Source organism: Notamacropus eugenii, chromosome 2, assembly GCF_028372415.1.
Source record: "Notamacropus eugenii isolate mMacEug1 chromosome 2, mMacEug1.pri_v2, whole genome shotgun sequence".
NCBI lineage: Eukaryota > Metazoa > Chordata > Mammalia > Diprotodontia > Macropodidae > Notamacropus > Notamacropus eugenii.
In genome coordinates, this window is record NC_092873.1 from 8,834,406 (window position 1) to 8,854,116 (window position 19,711).

Sequence of the window (19,711 nt, forward strand, 5' to 3'; positions counted from 1 at the left end):
CGTGTATATTTTTGTGTGTGCATATACACATGCACACAGGAACAAATATATCAATATAAATAAATATATAAATATAAATGTACATGTTAATATAGATAGATACATATATAGATATATAGATAGATAGATAGATAGATAGATAGATAGATAGATGATAGATAGATAGATAGATAGATAGATGATAGATAGATAGATAGATAGATGATAGATAGATAGATAGATAGATAGATAGATAGATAGATAGATAGATAGACAGACAGACAGATAGACAGATAGATAGATACATATAGATATACAATAGGTAGGTTTTCAGCAATTGTTCTTCCAGTAGGGCTGCTAACTCAACCAAATTGCATCAAGTAATGTTTGCATTAGGAAAAACATGAATGGATTACTACCATCTGCTCTAACGTGCAACTTTAGTGATATCTCCCTTTTGTAAATGCTTACTGGAAAATCGCTCACTTCGTAGTTGTTTAAATTCTACCGTTTGTTATAAATGAAGTTTCTCTATTTTGTGTTAACTTCCACAGAGAGTGAAAATTCTTCAAGGAGACAGTGCACGTCTGACACACAGTCTTTTATCCTGCTCAGGATCTATCACAGTGTTGTTCACATAGACAGTATTCACTAGTTGATGAAATAACGTTTGAACAAGGAAGAAACTGTAATTTCACTAAATTCTTACATACTGAAAACTTACACGATCAGGGAAATTACACAAGAAATGGTGCCAGTTTGGCCAGAATGCCAATAAAATGACCTACTTCTTGCTGCCAACGATGGACTCTAAGTTACTGCTTGCTTGGTATACCTTCCAGGAGTCAGTTCACACCTCGTTTCTTGACTGCAACCTGAAGCCAAAAGCTTATGAAGGTTCATATTTTAATCCAAGTCTTTCAGAAAGAAGTTGAGAGAAATGAAGACAAGAAGTGATAGCGGCGTTACTTGGGAAACAGAACTTATTTCATTCCAGTGCTCATTTCTGACACCTTGAAAAATTTCTCAAGCATGGACATTGAAAAGAAAAGTCATTTTCAGAAGAATGAGATTGGAATTCATAATAGTTTCTTAACTAAGCTGAGTACACTGAAATTGGCCAGGTTAAGAAAACTCTTTTGCAATATTAGGAGATGATTATCCAAATGTGGGAGGCAGTATTATTTATATATAGTGGACGTTGGTCTTTATGCTTTTGGAGCAGGGAAACTAGCATTTCCTAAGTGTCCAATATGTGCCAACAATAAAGGCCATAAACATAAGAGATTTACAATAATGATCTCATTTGATTCTCACAACAACCCTGAGAAGTATGTACTAGTATTATCCCCATTTTGTGGCTGAGGAAACTGAGAAAAACTAAGTGACTTGCCTAGGATCACACAGACAGAATCTCCGGACACATTTGAAGTCAGATTTTTCTAACCCCAGACCCAAATTTCTATCGCTAATTCCCCCAACATACGTCTAAGTGGAGAAATATCTCATCATCCAAAGTTCTTTTTTAACCTGCTTTGGCAGAGTTACTTACTTACTTTTCAAGTTATGGTGACTACCAGGGTGAAATTGCGGTTGGAAGAATCTCAGAAATCTCCCTTACTATACTTTGTGCCTTCCACCATGATGAATAGCATGCAGAAATACATGGAAATGTGGGAAAGCAACTGACAATGGAGAAGGCTATTTGATAGTATTAAAGGGAAGGGGCTAGAAGAATTTAACTGTCATGCTATTGTACGCTTAACTGCACTTTCATTTTAATAATTTCGAAGAATGATCACAGAAACTACAATACTTTCGTATTGAATTTCTACTTTTGGCGTCTGGGAAATTGAAACTTTATATAAAATCAGACTACAGAAACTCAAAGTACTCTAGCCCAACCATTACCTTAGAACAAATTTAATTTTAGGTAAACTTGCAACTCCTGGCAAAATCAACAGAAAACATTGAGTTTCCTTGTTCCTGTTTTTCTACTGCTAGTGCTACCACTACAAGTACTACTATCACTAGAACTACTAGTACTAGAACTACTACTAGTACTACTTGTACTGAAAAAATAATAACAATTACTTCTCATGACAGCATGCTTTGAAAACAACGTTCTATCAAAAATAACGTAGTCTAAATGATCACTGTCCTCAAGGAAATCTATGATAGTTGGGCAAACAAGAGGTAGAACACGGAAGTAATAGTTTGTTAACAGATGTGAACAGCATAAAGCAATAAATACCCAATGAGGTCATATCAAATGAAAAGTGGATTTCAGGAGATTCAGAAATCCATATGGGTGAAAAGTCCCAATGGCCTTATGGCAAACGAATCATGCTTTTGGAAGGCACAAGCATGCTGGAGGTAAAGAATCGATAGGTTTTTGACGGGTAGTGCAGATGAGGACGTGTAACTGTGTGTAAGCCAGAAGAAGAGTGTGAAGAAGGTATGGAGCCAGAAATCTACATGGTGAGATCAGATCGATGAAGTTAGAGGATATTAATGAAATCATCCATCTCATTACTTGAATTCTCAATTGCATTTTGCAGGTACAATTTACATATTTACAAATTGTGAAGAGACAACCTTTTCCTGTTGTTCAAGGAGAAGTTTCAATGTAAGTAAACAAGTAATTTCTACTTCACAGTATTGCTTCGGGATTAAAAGAGAAAATAATGGTAAAGGTCTTTCTAAACAGAAGGAATCATAGAAATGATTTAGGCATTATGGGTCCTTGGGAAAACACCTCACTCTTTCTGTAAAGACAGATAAACCAAATTGTCAAGGACATCATGAGTGAATATTTGTATTGAAATTCGTGTGCACACATTGTGGAGTTTGTAGGTCTAATTTAATTCGACTTAATTGACAGACAGAGCGTTCAGAAAATTTATACTGTTGACGAGAAAAAGCGAAATGTCACACTGCACACAATTTCCATTCATCAGGAACAAATTATTGATCTTTTTGCATACATACTTTATTTTTGGTTTCATCTACTTGCTTCGGTAGTTTTTCCTTCTCTTCATAATTCCTTCGATAAAATGATGTAACTTGTTGCGAAACTATTCTCATGGCTTGGTAGTTGCCAGAAACAGGAACTTCTCGCTGAAGATTTCTTTCTCTGGCCTGAGAGATATATGTCCAAATTATTTCTATTGCTGATTTCAGAAAGCAGAATTAGCTCATATGAAATAAATATCATGTCAAAATTCACATCAAAAGTCATTATAGTTCTGCATGCAATTTAATTTCATCAACATATTCATAATTTTCATAGATTTGCGGTATTAATATCTTAGATGTTATTTAACAAAATTCAATCATGTTGCACATGAGAAAAACGAAACTCCAAAGAGGTTAGTTGAGTTACCCAAGCTCCTAACGTTAGTCGTTTCTAGGGACAAAGATTGACACTTGGCTCCTGACACGAGAAAGCTCTTTTGATTATTCTACTCAACCTTCATTTAGCATGGGTCAAATGAAATCTTTCTACTTGCTCAAACATTCAGCCTGATTTCCCATTGCCTGTTTTTTGAGCATAATTGTATCACCTCAAAAGTTATCTAGGGACTAAAATATTATAGGTGAGACTCACATGGAAGGGAATGGAATGAGCGGGGAGGAATGGATACTTTTTTGTACTTGATAGCCACATTAATGGTTTCCCATTCCGTTTTTCAGAAAAGTTAACTGCCTCATTTCTATGCACCAACCTTTAGAATGAAGAGGACATCTACAAGAAACGTTTGAATTTTCCTTCCTCTCATTGTTTAACTCGGGGGAAGGAACGTAGGTACTGGTACGCATGTCAGGCTTGGTAAAAGCGCTTCACATGAATGATGTGCTTTGCTCAAAGCCACAATGAGAAGAACACATATGGTCACTAGCTGCTGTTCCCATCTTCAAGAGTCTTTGCTAAGCCTTCAAAGAATTCCTTTTCCTGTTCTGATAGGAATTACACGCCTGGTTTCAGTCCATCGGCAAAAAAAAAGGAAACTGCGGAAAACATGCTAGCTCTCCCGCTTATGCATATATAGCACATTACAAAATCAGAGTTTTGTACCTGCAGACGTATTCATTCATTCACATATGTGTATAAGCAAATATACACACAGAGATACAAAGTCGTGTGTTTATGGACTGTTATACTGCAGAAATTCATCTCTGCTTTCATCGTAGTGCCAGGCAAGTTATTGCATAAATTATGAATACCAAATGAAGCCCCAAATCAAAAGAAATCAAAATGTTTTCTCCTATTAGACAAGTTGAAATACTTTGTGAAACTAAATTTAACTAAAGTCTGGTAAGTTGTTTTGAAGAAAACGTAAGGCTAAAAGAAGACAATGTAAAGTTGAGAAAGTAAAATGGGCGCAATTCACTGAATTCTTACATGTTAACTAAATTCTACCATTGAATGACAAGATAAAATTTTCATATTTTTTAGATGAAATTATTACCCAGTACAATATATGGTACAATGGACGCTCATTGTATATATGACAAATCACAGAAAATGAGAGCTGCTATTAGACTGTGTAAAGCTGTTCTTACTCAACAACTAAAAGGCAGTGATACCAGAACTTGCAATTTTGCACACCGAGCAAGAATTATTAGTAAAACAATAAAAAGTACAGAGATTAAAAAAAAATTGGTAGTGAAGCACAGTAAAAAATAATATTAGTAACCCCAAAATTAACCTCTTTTTGAATAGAATTACCGTCCTAAATTGAAAAGAAAAGGAGTGTCTAGACTCTGGATTTTCACTACAACTATCATCCTGTCGTTAGCGTTGCAAAGAGTAGTTCAGAGGAATCTGAATTGAAACTCGTCAGAATGTTGAGCATGTTTAAATGTTAATGAGATGTCTAATGGGAATATTCCAGAGTATCTCAAAAGAAATGTTATCTTTCAACTGTTACATTATTCCTAGCATTTTTTGGTAAGACTTCTCTTAAACTTCAGCGTTGGAATTAATTTATTCCATTTCAATATTCAAATAGAATATTAGGAAAATTAATAATATAAAAAATTATTTGTGTTTATACACTAGCGATTTCCCCTACAAATATTTATGAAACCAAAATGTCATGGCCTCTAGAATTTCTTCAATCAAAATGAGTCATCTTATCTACAAAAGCGTTTTCTAATTTTAGTTTTATATAGTTTTTAAATTATTATTTTATATGTCACATTATTTTCATTTAAGTTAATTACTTATATTTTATTACAGGATATTTACTTATTATTGCAATCATATTATCTTCAAAATCACGATATTACTTGTTCTATTTATCATATTATGGATTCTCATTCTCAATTCTTACATATCAGCATTTTCCCAGTGAAAGTTGATAACCTCACCAGCCTGTTGAGAATTCAAATTCCTAAATTATCTTGATTAAAATTACTTTGACTTTCATTTCAAAAAGCTTTATCTTTGTCCAAGACATTTAATGACCGAACCCTCTTTCAGCCTTCTCAATTTCATATCTATACATTTGTTCTCCTAAGTGGTTACATTCACTGACTAACACTTTCTTGCTGTCTTCTACTAGAAGAAGTTGTTTTTCACTATCAGCATAAATTTTGTTGAAGAGATCAATAAACTGTACCTGGGCATCACGCAGTTGCTTTTCTTTCATCGTGACTTTCTTCTGTGTGTCTTCAAGCGCTTGCTGAAGCACCATATTTTCACTCTGGATTTGCCCTAATCTTTCTTGGAGAGATTCATTTTCCAAACTACATCTGCTTAGTTTTTCCTTTAACACTCGATTTGTTTCTTCAAGTTCCTTTGCCTTCTCTTCAGCATGGTTCAGTTCTCTCTGTGTGTTTTCTACAATATATGTCTTTTCTCTGAGGGATTCATAGACATGGCCTAGCTCATTTTCTAAACTCCTGGCTCCACTTTCAGCCTGAGAGAGTTCTTCAGAAAGCAAAGCATGGTTCTCTCTTAAACTAGACAAGTCACTGTATAACTTGTCCTGTACATGAAGCCACTCATCTCTTGCTTCCTGAAAGGAATGTTCAAGGGCTAGCTTGGACGCCTCACTTTGCTCATAATCGTCAATAACAGACATCAGACGAGACCTGTATGATTCAATTTCGCCCTCTAGTCTCTCTGTGTTTTGTTTTGCAGTGTCCAATTTAGAATTCAGCACTGCATTCTCAGCTGTCACAACATTTACTTCTTCACTGTACTGTACTCTGATTGCTGTTAGTATTTCTGCATTCAACTGTAATTTCTGATGAAGATAATCATTCTTTTCCTTTAAAATTTCTATATGGTTTTCTTTGTCTCGATTCTTAATTTTTAGTGTATCTACTTCGAGTTTGAGCATGGCATTTTCATCCTCTAAGATTTGATTTTTGTCGAACAGATATTTTTCTTTCTCATGGCTGTCAGGAATCTAAACATAATAAACAGAAAAAAAGTGCTACTCAAAATAAAGTTATGGATGCTGATTATTCCCTAGCAATTCCAAATAAACGCCAAGGTACCAAGAAGCATACTTTAGTAAAACAAAATTAAAATGAGGGAGTTTGCCCTATTTCACATTTCTCTCAGAGTCAGTTTTCACAAAGAACACATTTTAAAAGTGCTTCATTAATCAAAAGGCATGGAGTGTACTTTTAGGCCTAGAAAGCTTATATTTTATTTCCTTTGCTCTGTCCATTCTATTCCACGCTGATAAGTCATATTGTTAATAGAATTAAAATACTTAATATTTTCAAACTGCCTCTTCTATGTTGAGTTATTTTACTCATTTTCAGTGTTGTGCAATCTCTTCTGTATATCTTAGATTCTTTTCCCTTTCCCCCACCTCCTTTCTTCTTCTCTCTCCACTTACTGCCTTACACGGTGTACGATCTTATAGAGCATCAATATCTTGTCTTATATCTTATCTAGTATCTTGTATCTATACATACATTCCTATTAAGTGCATTTTTACCTTAGTTATACTCCCTAGAAGAATTAAAATGAACGGGGGAAACCATAAAACAAAATGTAACAGAAAAGACAATGCTGTGCTACATTCTGCGATCAAATTTCATAGTTGTTTCTCAGCATGTGGAAGGCATTTTGCTTCAAGAAGCCAAAGGGAATTTTTTAAGTCCTTGCAATGCAACGAGGTACTACATCTACAAGAATATTTCCTCACACACTCTGGTTGTTCCTGCATACAATATTTTCCTGGTGCTGCTCCTGTCACTCATCATCAGTTCACATAAGTCCTTCCAGGCCTCTCTAAAGTCTTCGTGACACATTGCCTTTGGTGGTATTCAGCAAAGTACTTCCCATACATTGTCTCACCTAAGCCTTGCCACACCCTGATGCGGGAAATATTGATATTCTTCTCCCCGTTTTACAGATTAGAACTTAGGTTAGGATACATTATTGAACAACCTGTCCATTATCACACTCAGTAAGTATCAGCAGCAATATCTCAATCCAGGTCTCTTCAGACTCCAAATCTAGCACACTTTTTTCAATAGCTTATTTCCTTTCAGCAGTTGATATTAAGAATTTGTCCTAAATGGAGACTCCTTGCCCTGGTACAATGAACTTCACTCCAGAACAATGAACTCATAAGTCTTATGTTTCTTAGTAGAAGTCTTACGAATAATCGATTTTCTCATGGATGTGTCGCATTTTCATAGCATCATTGATTTAAAACTTTTAGAAGTTATCAAGTTGAAATCTCTCATTTTAGGGAAGGGAAAAGTCAGGCCTAGAATGTGGTCCCCTACTGATGGTAACCTAGTCTTAACCATGACATGTTAAAGAAATGATGAAAGAATTATTGGGGCCAAATAATAAAATATGAGTATTGCACTCCCATCACAACCAAACTCCTCCAGGAGCGTTGGATCCCGTTCAGGACCAGAGAACAGAGTTTTGTCCAATAGCTTAGAAGCTGCATTCTATGATATCTTTTCTAAAAAGCCAGAAGGAGAGCATGAATTGGTCACAGGTGAGTTCAATGAAGCACTCCAGTGTGCAAGCACCAAAGGACTACTAAGGGCCAACAACCCAAATGGTTTACTTCAAACAACTGTTGAAAAACAGAAGAAAATGAAAATTTCTAATTTTGGCATTTGAGAAACTTGTGTTTCTATCATGCTGAGCAATGATGAATGTGAGCGAATGGAGGAATTCATGGCCCGGATAGAGCCTTATGTCAGAAACCTAAGTGAAATTTATTTCTGTGGCAAATACTTTTATTCCTTTTCTTTAATGAAAGATGAGGGAGACAAGAAGGTGAAATAGAGCAATCTATTAACATATATTTCAGAACCCTCACTCTCTTCCCTGAAAAGTACAAGCAGATGATATCGCTTAATCAAGGAAGAAAAATGGTTTGTGTTTGAGGTGTCACCTTCTACCTAGTTGCATTCCTTTCTCTCTCTAAGCTAGGAGTTAGTGACACTGATGTGCTGCCCCTTTCCTATGTCCAGAAAGGAAGAGGCACTGTTGTGCACCAGGAACTTTTTTCAGTAGACGTAAAGTTGGGTCTCGGGAGAGATCATTCAATTAAAAGAAAAAGAAACGGTCAAGCAAGACAAACAGTATTGTGCTGATTTTGGTCACTAGCTGTGTCCTGAACTATCTGTTGCAGACAGATGGACGGGACTGAGGATAACAAAGATGTCCCAAAATGAAGAACCGAAATCTGAACTTTCAAAATATGTAGTTAGATTTGAAAATGACCAAAGTAAATACCTCAGAAGTCTGAGTGATTTTGGAAGCAGTTGTTTTGTTTTCTTTCCGCTTCGAAAGAGGATTGTTCAGAATCCCACTTTGCAAAGCTATAACATTTAGCTCCGGAAAAAGTGGTCCTTGAGTTTCCTTTAGCTCTTCTTCGTCCTGCGGACAAGAAGTTCATAAAATTTTCATCACCATTTTCCTTCAACAGTCAGCAACAACATTTTACCTTTAAATGGAATACAGAATCGGACAAAGCACGGAAACTAACTTTAAAAACTCAAAGAAAAACAGGCTACTGAAAAGGAAAAGCAACAAGAAGGAAAGCATTTCAAAGTTGGAAAGGAACCTCAATCACTCCTCAGGGCGATCCACACCCAGGGTTAAGTCCTTAACTCTTACAAGCCTCAGCTTGAAGTCTTCACAGGTGAGGATAGATACCATATCTCAAGTGAACTCATTCGATTTGTGGATGGTTCTCTTTGTTGGCAAGTTTTTTCTCATTAATCTTAAAAATGTACATTTGTGCAACTCTTATCCATGGCTCTTAGCTCTTATCCTTACACTGAAGCAGAGCAAGCTTCGTCCTTCTTCCACATGACTCTCCTTCAAAAACTTGAACATAAAAGGATCAATAGCTCTATTTTCTTGAACAGATCCTCAAAAGTCATGGTCCCCAAGGGCCTTCCTCATCCTGTTTGCCATTCTGCTTATTAGCGAGCATAATTCTGAGGAAGCCACAAATGAGTTAAACAACATAAGCCTATCTACTTATTCACTTCAGAGTAGAGAGTGCTTTTCACCTTCTCTATTTTGGTAGCTATACTTTTCTGAATAAGATGCAAAATTACGCTAGCTTTTGGGTTCTCAAATAACATCAATAAATCAACTTTAGTTTAGAACTGGCCACGATTCTTATATCTTTTCAGGCAAAATGCTATCTAAACCTATTTCCCCCAACTCATACGTATGAACCTAATTTTGTAACTAATTGTATAATTTGACAGTAATCCTCACTAAATATCATGTTATGAATAGGCTCAGTCCAGTACTCTGACTTACTGAGAATTTGCATTTCCTCCATGTAGAAAGTCTGCAATAATTTTAAGTAAATCAACACGTAAATAAGTAAAACATAAAGACCCTAGAGACCAATAAACTCTTCTGAAAGCCTGAAGGATGTGTGCTAAAGTGCAGTGAAAGGAAGAGAAAAAGAGAACGAACTTGCACTTGCATTGCCCAAAGTATTTTCAGATAAGGAGACTCTCTCTAAAAATGGAGAGGAATCCTCTGGAACTTATGTTGCTATCAAAGTTGAGGATAGAGCAGTGGTGTCAAACAGATCCTCCAGTACTGAGTTCTATGGACAGGTCTGGGGGACTTTGAAACCTTTGGCTCAGGGGTAGGTGAGATGAACTCCGTGGCAACATTTGAACCCAGGTTTCTCTGGATATCAGGTTAGTTCTATTCACTACGCCATAGTGATCCTCTACTGTGAGATATACTTTAAAAAGTACTAATTTCACTTTACTCTTTCATGGCTCTTTAGACTGCAATTTTACATTCTAATGCTACTGCATGGGATATATATTTTTTTATATTCATGAGTACATATCTACAAATGATTAGACCCAACTTACTTACACTAGACATAAAAATCCTAGTCCTTTCTCAAGATTAAAAAGAGTATGATGTTCACTTCCCCACTCCCAGGGAACCCACAAGTTTTCTTACCAAGAACAGATGGAAATAGTGACTTTAAAATTCCAATTTACCTGTTTCGAATGATTTGTTTCTGTTCTCAATTCCAGGTCCAGAGTTCTGAGAGGGTATTGAAATTCCTGTCTTAGCTCCACTTTTTCACCACATCGTTCTTTTTTTCTGAACTGGTGACTCATTTTTAGAACTAGCTTTTCTTCAGCGTCTTGCTCAATTTCTTCTTGCTTCCCGGGAACCCTAGAAGAAAATTGTCCTTTTTCAATGACAATGCAGTAGAAATAAGGAAGAAATACCATTGAATATACTCATCTGGATTTCTAAAGGAAAAGAAGATTAATTTATTGGGAACTCGATCTATGTAGAGAACTCCCTGTCAAGGAACTCCCTCTGTTCATGCAGAGTGGTCCGTGCTCTACACTTTTGAGTTGACCTGTTTCTGTTCCCTATTACACTGAGAATAAACGTAACTTGCACAGGCTCACAAAGTCAGGATGTGTCAGAAACTGATGGAGTTCTTGGGTGCCTGTGCTTGGACACAATTCTAAAATCACGTTTCTCTTTCAAAATCGCATTTCTCCCTAGCCTCAAAACATTATCTCAGGCAGTTTCTCCCCAGTGCAAGAAAACAGCCTGTCACAGCAACAACTATTATCTCCTTACCTGATACAATAGCCAGTTACAACCATAGAATTCAGAAGTTTGAACAGCTGTGTGCTGGCTGAACAGTCTGTGAACATGACCAGAACGACATTGACTACTCATTGACCCATCATATGTTTCCTCGATTTAGATATAGGAACACTCCCTTACATTTTTCTTGTCCAACAAGATATTCGTGAGACCAATCTGGCATCCGTTAGTCTGTCCTGACCACTAGTGGACTTAGGGATGTTTCAGTCCTAAAACCGCATCTCTATGCAGTTGCCACTTCTCCTTATGCTATTTCCCTGTGAACTCTGCGTATAATACCTGCCAGGTAGATACCAAAATTACATGTTCCTTTAACAAATAACCTCTGCTTAACCATTGCCTAGTCTCACCTTGAGTCATCTGCTTAGCATATTTGGCACATGTTTTCCTATAGACTATCGTATATAAACTTTACCTGTACCCAGCTAGGGTTGCAGTTTCCCTAAGAACCCTTGCTGCTGAAAAGTGTCAGAAAGCTTTACCTTGATGTCAAAAATGTTTGAGTTTGTGAATTCATTCCAGGTGACCTGCCCGTGGTACTCTGGTCTTTGCGTGGCACTTATTGCCCCTCTGCCAGTTGTCATCAAAATCAGAGGGGAACCCATTTTTTTTATCCAGGCTGCTCCAGGGCATTTTAATTCTATCAAAACTGTATCATATATTCACTTGGATGCTTTTGTTTCTTGTATTCAATGAAGAGAAATTCCATAAATTGTATGGAGCTGGAACAAAAGATTATTTCCAAATTCCCGAGTTCTGATACATTTCAAATTCGCCGGTGAAAAGTGTAGAGGGGGATGCATATGAAATTACATCCATTTTTCCATTACTATTGATTAGTGAAGTGATTTTTTACTTCATGTTGAAAAAAATGAAACACAGCTACTTGTGTTACAGTTTTCAAAATTCACTACAAATGCATCTCTACCTGATATCCACAGAGTAAAAATGAGTAAGTAGGGTTCATTCATAATACTGTTTGAATGAGGTGGTATTTTGGCCTTCCTAACCTCAAATCCTCTATCACATTTCTTCAACGGTAAGAAAAAAGCTTCCAAGGATTTGTTTAAAATCATGAGTTCCATACCTCGTGCTACGGAGTTCTCTTTTCCATTCTGCTTTTTGTTGCTCTAAGTCAGACACCATTTGCCTTGTTTCTGATAATTCTTCCCGCAGTCCACAAATCTTGTTTTCTAAACTCTTCACTTTCCTGATGAGTAATGGACAATGTCCTTTTTTACGTACCACTGATCGATCATATCTAAGTATTGCATCTTCATTTTTCACAAGTTTAATAAAATCTGTACAGAGAAAAACGCAAGTCAATAAAAACATGAGTATTTTAAAATCCGCTGAACCGTAGCAGTATACTTAGAATTCAAATACTCTGGCAATGACAAAATCATATCCACGTATAAATCCTCACATATTGCAAAATAATGCGTTGTCAAAAATTTACATTGAAGATGACAATAACTTATTTCTATGTGTGCACTGTAGGCAATGAAACACAATCTCTAAGTGACAAATTAATTGATATAAAAAAATCTGAAAGCTCAGAATTCTTCACAATGAAAGAAAAATATTTGTGAAAAGGAAGTATTTTGAGGTGTATTCTGGGTGGGACAAATAAGATTCATCCAAGGGATTATATACTTAATATCTACATACTGAAAATATAGTGAATTATTTTAGAAATATAAACATGTTTTGCTTTACATAATTGTATGGAAACACTGTTTCCTCTTTAGAGATTTATAATATCAACAAGTATGTAATATTCACACATTGAAATATCCATCCTCATTTATTCATTGGCGAAACCTCTGGTAACTTGAAACACCAGAGGAAGGTCAAAAATGGTTCTGAGCACTAAAGAAAATAGCTGCCCCTTTATTCTTGAGAGACATATGGAGTCAAATTGAGACCTAATCCAGAGTTAGAAATGTTCGTTATGTCGTTACAGTTTCAACGAACTTGATTATTGGGTTTTCCTTGGGAACTTCCAATTCTTCATATATTCATTCACTGTTGAACTGAAGTGAGGCAACAAGAGAGAACCCAATTGCTGGATGTAGACATACTGGAGTAGAAGCGAAGCTGACACTGAGGGAACTGGTTAGCTCACCGATTCAAAGAAAAGAAGGTACTGAGGCACCGAGAAGTTAAAAGACTTGTTAAGATTCGCACAACTGGAACGTGTTAAAGGCAGAATCTGAACCTAGCTATTCACGGCATCGTGTCCAGTGCACTATCCTATATGCCATGCTGAGAGAAGAATTATAAAAACTAGGCAGAATATTTACAAGATGTTTGATATTTGGGGCCATTTTATGAAAGATTATCATATTTTGACTATTCTTTTCATGAAAGAGTTCACTCCTTGAGATCTTTATACTCGTAGTCAGTTCAGTCTCTTCAATGGTTCTCCTATTACCAACCAATATTACTAACACAGATTATATAATATAGCACTTAGAGGCTTACAAAATACACCTCCTCCAACAACAATCCTGTGAAGTATGACATTTTATACGTTATGAAACTGAAGTTCCACGTTTAAGTGTGTGCACTACAGACAAAATCAAGGCCCTGTGCAAATGTGTAATATCCTAACTTTCCATATTTAATTCTTACAGGTATATATTGTCCAGAAAAACTGGATTTTTCAGTGTCACTTTTTTACCTTTCTACTCAGAGTTTCCATGGTTGAAAATGTTCATTTCATCTCATTATTTTCCCATGATCTCTACCTACTGAATTCATACTCATTCTTTAAAAGTCAACTCAAATGCTACCTTCACACACAGGTTATTTATTTTGTAATGTTGATAGTCTTTCCCCCACTGAACCTCAAACAGCAATATGACTGTGCTTCTCAAACATACATATATATATATATGCATATATATGCACACATATATAGTACATATATACGTATATGTACATATACATATATATATGAATATACATATTAATTTTTGAGTTATCTATGTAGGCTATATTCCGTACTAGATTGCACATTGAATGAGGAAACTTATCTAAACTTTGAATATTTAGCACACAATAGGTACTTAGTGATTCTTTGGTGAAGGCCTGCCAGAGATTAAGCTGACCTCTACTTTGCTATGAGAAAATGGGTTAGGACTTCAGTGGTATCTTCTTGCATACACACACATCTTTGGTTTCTGTTGAACATTGTTATTTTCTTAGGAAATTGTAAAACGTTCGTACCATCACAACCAACACTAAGTTGTTCCATCACTAACAAAACATTCTTATAGTTTAAGGCAGGTAAATCATCACCCTCTGTAGCTGTGTCAGAAGACTGAGTGAGGTCATCACAATTGTTTGCATCCATCTGTACTGTGTCCTGTAAAATACATGACAGCAGGGGAAAATTAAAAAAACAAATATTTAAAGAACAACAATGGCTAAAATTTCTGTCGCACTTTCAGATTTTCACAAAACTTCGTGGCATTCTCACAACCATTTTGTGAGACAAGCAATATTCATAATCATTTTACAAATGTAAGGTGGCTTGTCCAGTATCATAGACTTAGCTAGGAATCCAAGGATGGATTCACAATTAGGTCTTATTGACCCTACCTAGTATGCCACCTAACCCAATTAGAAGCTACATTATTTAGGAATCTTGTGAAAATTATCATATATATATGATATCATGTATGATATCATATAACGTATATAAAATAACGATATATAAGCATATATTATTATATCATATGTATAATATATATAATCACGTCTTCCTGATTATAAACATTCTTCTTTAATATATAGGGAGAAATGAAGTAAATTCCAGCTTTATCATCAAATTTCTAGCATTCACAATGGACATATTTGACTAGGAGACAATTTCTAAAATTATTCATTTTCAGATTAACTATTCCTATTCGTTGTCACTGAAACATGCATTATTTTCTAAAGTTATTGCAAAAAGCATTGAAAAGTAAACCAAGTTATGAAAGTCTTGCAAGCAAACTAGCATGAAAGGCACTTTGCATAATACAAAATATCAGAAATTGGAATATTATTATTACATACCTGTTCCAGGTCACTTTTATCAAAACTTTCTTGACTTTCCTCTGATGATCCTTTAAATTCCAATTATTGGGTTAAATGGGCATTAATGTTTAAGTAACAGGTGATTTTATTCAGAAGCATTTTTCTCATAGAAATGAAACCTCCCCCTCTTATCAGCAGTGGCAATCAGGACAGCTATAAGTTATCCATTGTATTCTCTTTTCAAGAAAGGAATGAATATAAGAAAATTCGATTTCACTAATCATGCATTCATCAAATTATTCTGTAATCTCAATCAACTGCTGCATTTTAAGTAGCTTGTGAGATGTTTATTTTATACCAAATCACAGGAAGCTGTGAGGATTGATTTATGTATTCATTCCAGATGAAATTGTAAAATTTGAAAATTAAAGGTAAACTAATGAACAATGGTCATGTGTGATCATTTTGGTAGTTAGGCCAGGAGTAATCAATCCATTGGGTTACTTGTTTTTCTCAATGATGAAAGAGCAGGAGAGAGGCTTGCTAGCCTTCACGGAATGTGGGGAATATATTATCTGATATCTGCCCTCCTTTTCACTGTCCAAGTAGTAGAGTTATTTATATTCATTTGTCAAACCCTTTTGTCTGCCCTGGATCTAACCTTCTACAGAAACTGCTGATTCCAAGATTAGCAATGGTCTCTAAAGGCTAAATCTGATAGCCTTTATCCTCGTTCTTACTCTTTCTTGACCTTACATGGTCGTGATCACATACTGTTCAAGTTCTATGCTTCATGGATAACCTCCTCTGATGCTATTTGTTAGCAACTCTCATGATTTCTTGAGATAGGGTCAGAACACGTCATAGCAGACTATATTCACATTTTGACAATCTTACTAGACTGACGGAACAGGGTATTATTGTCATTATACTTTGCCTCCCTTTCAGAAAAGCATTTGACAAATTCCTACAAGTCATCTTTCTGGACAGAATAACAAACGCAAGTACAAGAACAGGATAGAGAATTACATAGAAATGGTTGTCAGAATTTCTTGGGAGTTTTTTGGATGATGTGCTTTCTCTGAATCAATAAAATAGCCGTGAGAGACAAAGCAATTTTAGATTTCATCAAAATAGAAATCACGTTCAGAGGAAGGGAGATATAAATCCAGCTGACCCCTGCCTTCGTCAGACCACACCTAAATACTGTTCTGTGTTTTGGGCACCATCTTTTGGGACTGGCTCCTGGATCTCTCAGCCTGTATGTCCTCCTGGAGCTTCAAATTCAACATGAACAAGTCTGAACTCATCATTTTCTTTTCTCTCCATTCCAGCTCTTAAATCTACAGTCTTTAATACTTTTTATCTTTGGTAAACGCATGCCATCTTCTCAGGAATATGGGCCCGTATCTTTGATACTCCTCTCATCCATATATGTATGTGTGTGTATGAAGAAACATACACATGCAAAAGCTGCTAAGTCCCTGTTGATTCTACCTCCATCACATCTGTCATCCTCTCCCTTTTCATCAGTATCAAAGAACCCCCATTTCACGAACTCCTCAACTTTTACCTGGATTTTTGCCATAGCTTACTAAGCAGTCTTCATATTTCTGAATTCTACCTTCTCTGCTTCCTTCTACACAAAGTCATCAAGTAATCTCTTTAAGACCCTGAACTGGCCATTCTCTTGCTCTCAATCCTTCTGTGGTACCTTATTGCTGCAGTTCTCGGGGCTATGAAACCTTTCTTCCACAACCAATACCCTTTCTCCTGATCTCTCACCCCTCAATTTTCCTGGAGCAGTGTAATTCTTCTCCCTTACCTTCCATACTGCTGACATTTTAACACAGTTTGTACGTTGTACCCCTTCAGAGAAAGTAAATTTCTTGAGGCAAAAAAACTGTTTGTTTTTATCTTTCCATCGTCCAATAAAGCAGCAAGAATGTGATATTCACATGATAAATAATCGTTCCTTAATAAATACTAACTTGAATTGCGATAATACATACATAACTCAATTTATGTGGCTTTGGGAAATGTAGAAAGGAGGCAGCAAGTACAAAAATGCCACTTGAAATACGGTACTCATAACACAATAGCAAAAACCTGAAAACTGCAGGGCACATCTCCTATTAGGTGTGATTTTTTGAAAATAAAAATCATTTAATCTCCTACTTGTAAAAAAGGGGAAAATGAGACAATACCGTCAATATCATCTGAGTCATCTAAGTTCCTTTCTTCCACTAAATCTGTAAGATAAGTAGGGAGAAAGGGAAGGAGAAAAGGATATGAATATTTACGTTTTTAAAAATATACTTTCTTTCTTCCTAAATTATAGAATTAGGACACTTACATGACTTTCGTTTTTCCTGAACTCCATTTCCCAGGTTATCATTCGTGTAATAAACATGCTTTTCTGTAGTGGGTTGAATGGACTATGAAACCAATAAGAAGAAGATAGTTATATTGAAAGCTTTGAATAAATATCAGATGTAAATTAACAGTATCATTTTTATTACCTTCACATTTTGATGCCTCTCAAGAGAATCTGAAAGAAAAAGAATGAAAGGTTTATCAACAAGTGTATTTCAGCAATATAATACCATCACAAATTCCCACAAAACGAATAGGCTTGTTGGATCCCAGTATGTGAATTAAAGAATGAAAGCCATAATTTGGTGTACTTCCGGTTATGGCGTTTGCATCACAGCAATTAGAATCAATTATCAGTTCTTGAAATAAAACAAGAATATAGTGTTAACACAACATGCAACGCACATTTCAAATAGACCCTACTTCAAGGGTTTTACATATTTGTATATGGAGCAGTACATAACATGCTCCACAGTGACACATGTAAAGGTGATTCTTTTGAAGGGATGGATACTCAAGATTCCCAGGGGGCTCTTATGAAGTTGATGCTGCAACACAGCATCACATCTTCCAAACAATGGCAGTGATTGATGCAATTATATCACAAGGGACCCCAGTGTGGATGATTCCTTAATTAGTTGTATAATTTGGAAATTCGCGTAATATGTAAGCAGTCACAATAAGGTACTTTCAAACAATGTATAAATGATATTCTTATCTCAGAAATAAAGAGCTAGAATTATGTTTTGAATACATCCACTTCGATGCACACTTGTAGAATAACAGTTAATAATACAGTTTCATTTCTTTCCTTACCAGTGCTGCCTACTGGCATCTTTACACCTCTGGTATCCATTAATTTATCAGTCTTAAAAGGTTTTTCTTTACTCATGACGGAAAGTGCCGTCCACAGCCAGAGAAAGTACTAAGGAGTGTGAATTCAGAGTCAAGCAGACAATTTTCCTTTCGTTTTATTTTCTTTGTCATGGCTCTTCCCATTCACTCCAGTTCTTCTATATAACATGACTAATGTGAAAAAACGTTTGATAGGAAAATACATGTACAGCCTATATCTGATTGCAGAATGTCTTGAGGAGGGGGAAAGGGAAGGAGGGGGAGAAAATGTAAAATTAATGGAAGTGTATGTTCAAAACTATAAAAATATAAAAGCTACTTTTTAAGTTTAGTTTATCCATATAGGAAAGAACGTATATAAAATATTTTTAAGACATGATGGAAAAACTTTTGCCATTTGGAGAGTTATTTCAAGAAAGAAAAATTGTTTTAGTCATCTCCTTTAGTAATTCAAAGTTATTAATATATAAACACCCTTTCCACATATGTATTTTACCATTAATGAAAAAGAAAGCTATGTACATGTTGGAGATATATCTCAGAAATCAAAATTTGAAGCTTTGAAACTATTGTATACTTTTAAAATATCATTTGTTTTCAGTATTCAACAGTCATTTCCATATATCTTAGATTCCCCCCTCCCTGTAACCCCGTATCTCCCCATGTCCATGCTGAGACAGCATACCGTTTGTTATAGATTCTACACTTACATTCCAATTCAATATATTTTCACCTTGGTCATGTTACATAGAAGAGTTAAAACGAATGAGAGAAATCCTAAAACAAATCAAAACAAAATATAAAAGAAAATGATCTGCTTCATTATGTGATGAAATTTCGTAGTTCTTTCCCTGCATGTGGAAGGCATTTTGCCTTAAGAGACCACTGGAAATTATGTAAATCCCTGCATTGCAATGAAGTGCTACGCCTAGCAGAAAAATTCCTCCCATATAGCGGTTGTTGCTGTGTACAAAGGTCTCCTGGTTCTGTTCCTTTCACTCACAATCTTTTCACATTACTATTTCCAGGCCTCTCATTAATCTTCCTGTTCATCATTTCTTATAGCAAAACAGTATTCCATTACATTCCTGTGCCACACTTTATTCAGCTATTCCTTAAATGATATGCATCCCGTAGAGTTTCAGGTTTTGACCACCCAAAGGAGAGCTGCTATAAATATTTTTGTACATTTGGGACTCTTTCTCATTTTTGTGATCTCTTGGGGATACACTGTTAGAAGCGGTAGTTCTAGGTCAAGGACTGTGCACATTTTTTAGCTCTCTGGACATAGTTCCAAAATGTTCTCCAGAATGGTTGGATCAGGTCCCAGCTCCACCCACAAGA

General features: G+C 35.7%; 1 protein-coding gene across 1 annotated transcript in view; it reads right to left on the reverse strand.

The window, feature by feature from the left end:
* LOC140522472 (uncharacterized) overlaps positions 1–19,711 on the reverse strand; it is a 58,195-nt gene that overhangs the window by 24,743 nt on the left and 13,741 nt on the right. The window contains exons 7-17 of the mRNA XM_072637905.1: positions 17,743–17,871; positions 17,659–17,687; positions 17,493–17,574; positions 17,344–17,388; positions 15,176–15,225; positions 14,342–14,480; positions 12,195–12,408; positions 10,474–10,654; positions 8,717–8,860; positions 6,180–6,401; positions 2,971–3,120 (exon numbers count right to left, since the gene is read on the reverse strand). Of these exons, the coding sequence (XP_072494006.1) occupies positions 2,971–3,120; positions 6,180–6,401; positions 8,717–8,860; positions 10,474–10,654; positions 12,195–12,408; positions 14,342–14,480; positions 15,176–15,225; positions 17,344–17,388; positions 17,493–17,574; positions 17,659–17,687; positions 17,743–17,871 (1,385 nt within the window). The remainder of the gene's footprint in view (positions 1–2,970; positions 3,121–6,179; positions 6,402–8,716; positions 8,861–10,473; positions 10,655–12,194; positions 12,409–14,341; positions 14,481–15,175; positions 15,226–17,343; positions 17,389–17,492; positions 17,575–17,658; positions 17,688–17,742; positions 17,872–19,711) is intronic.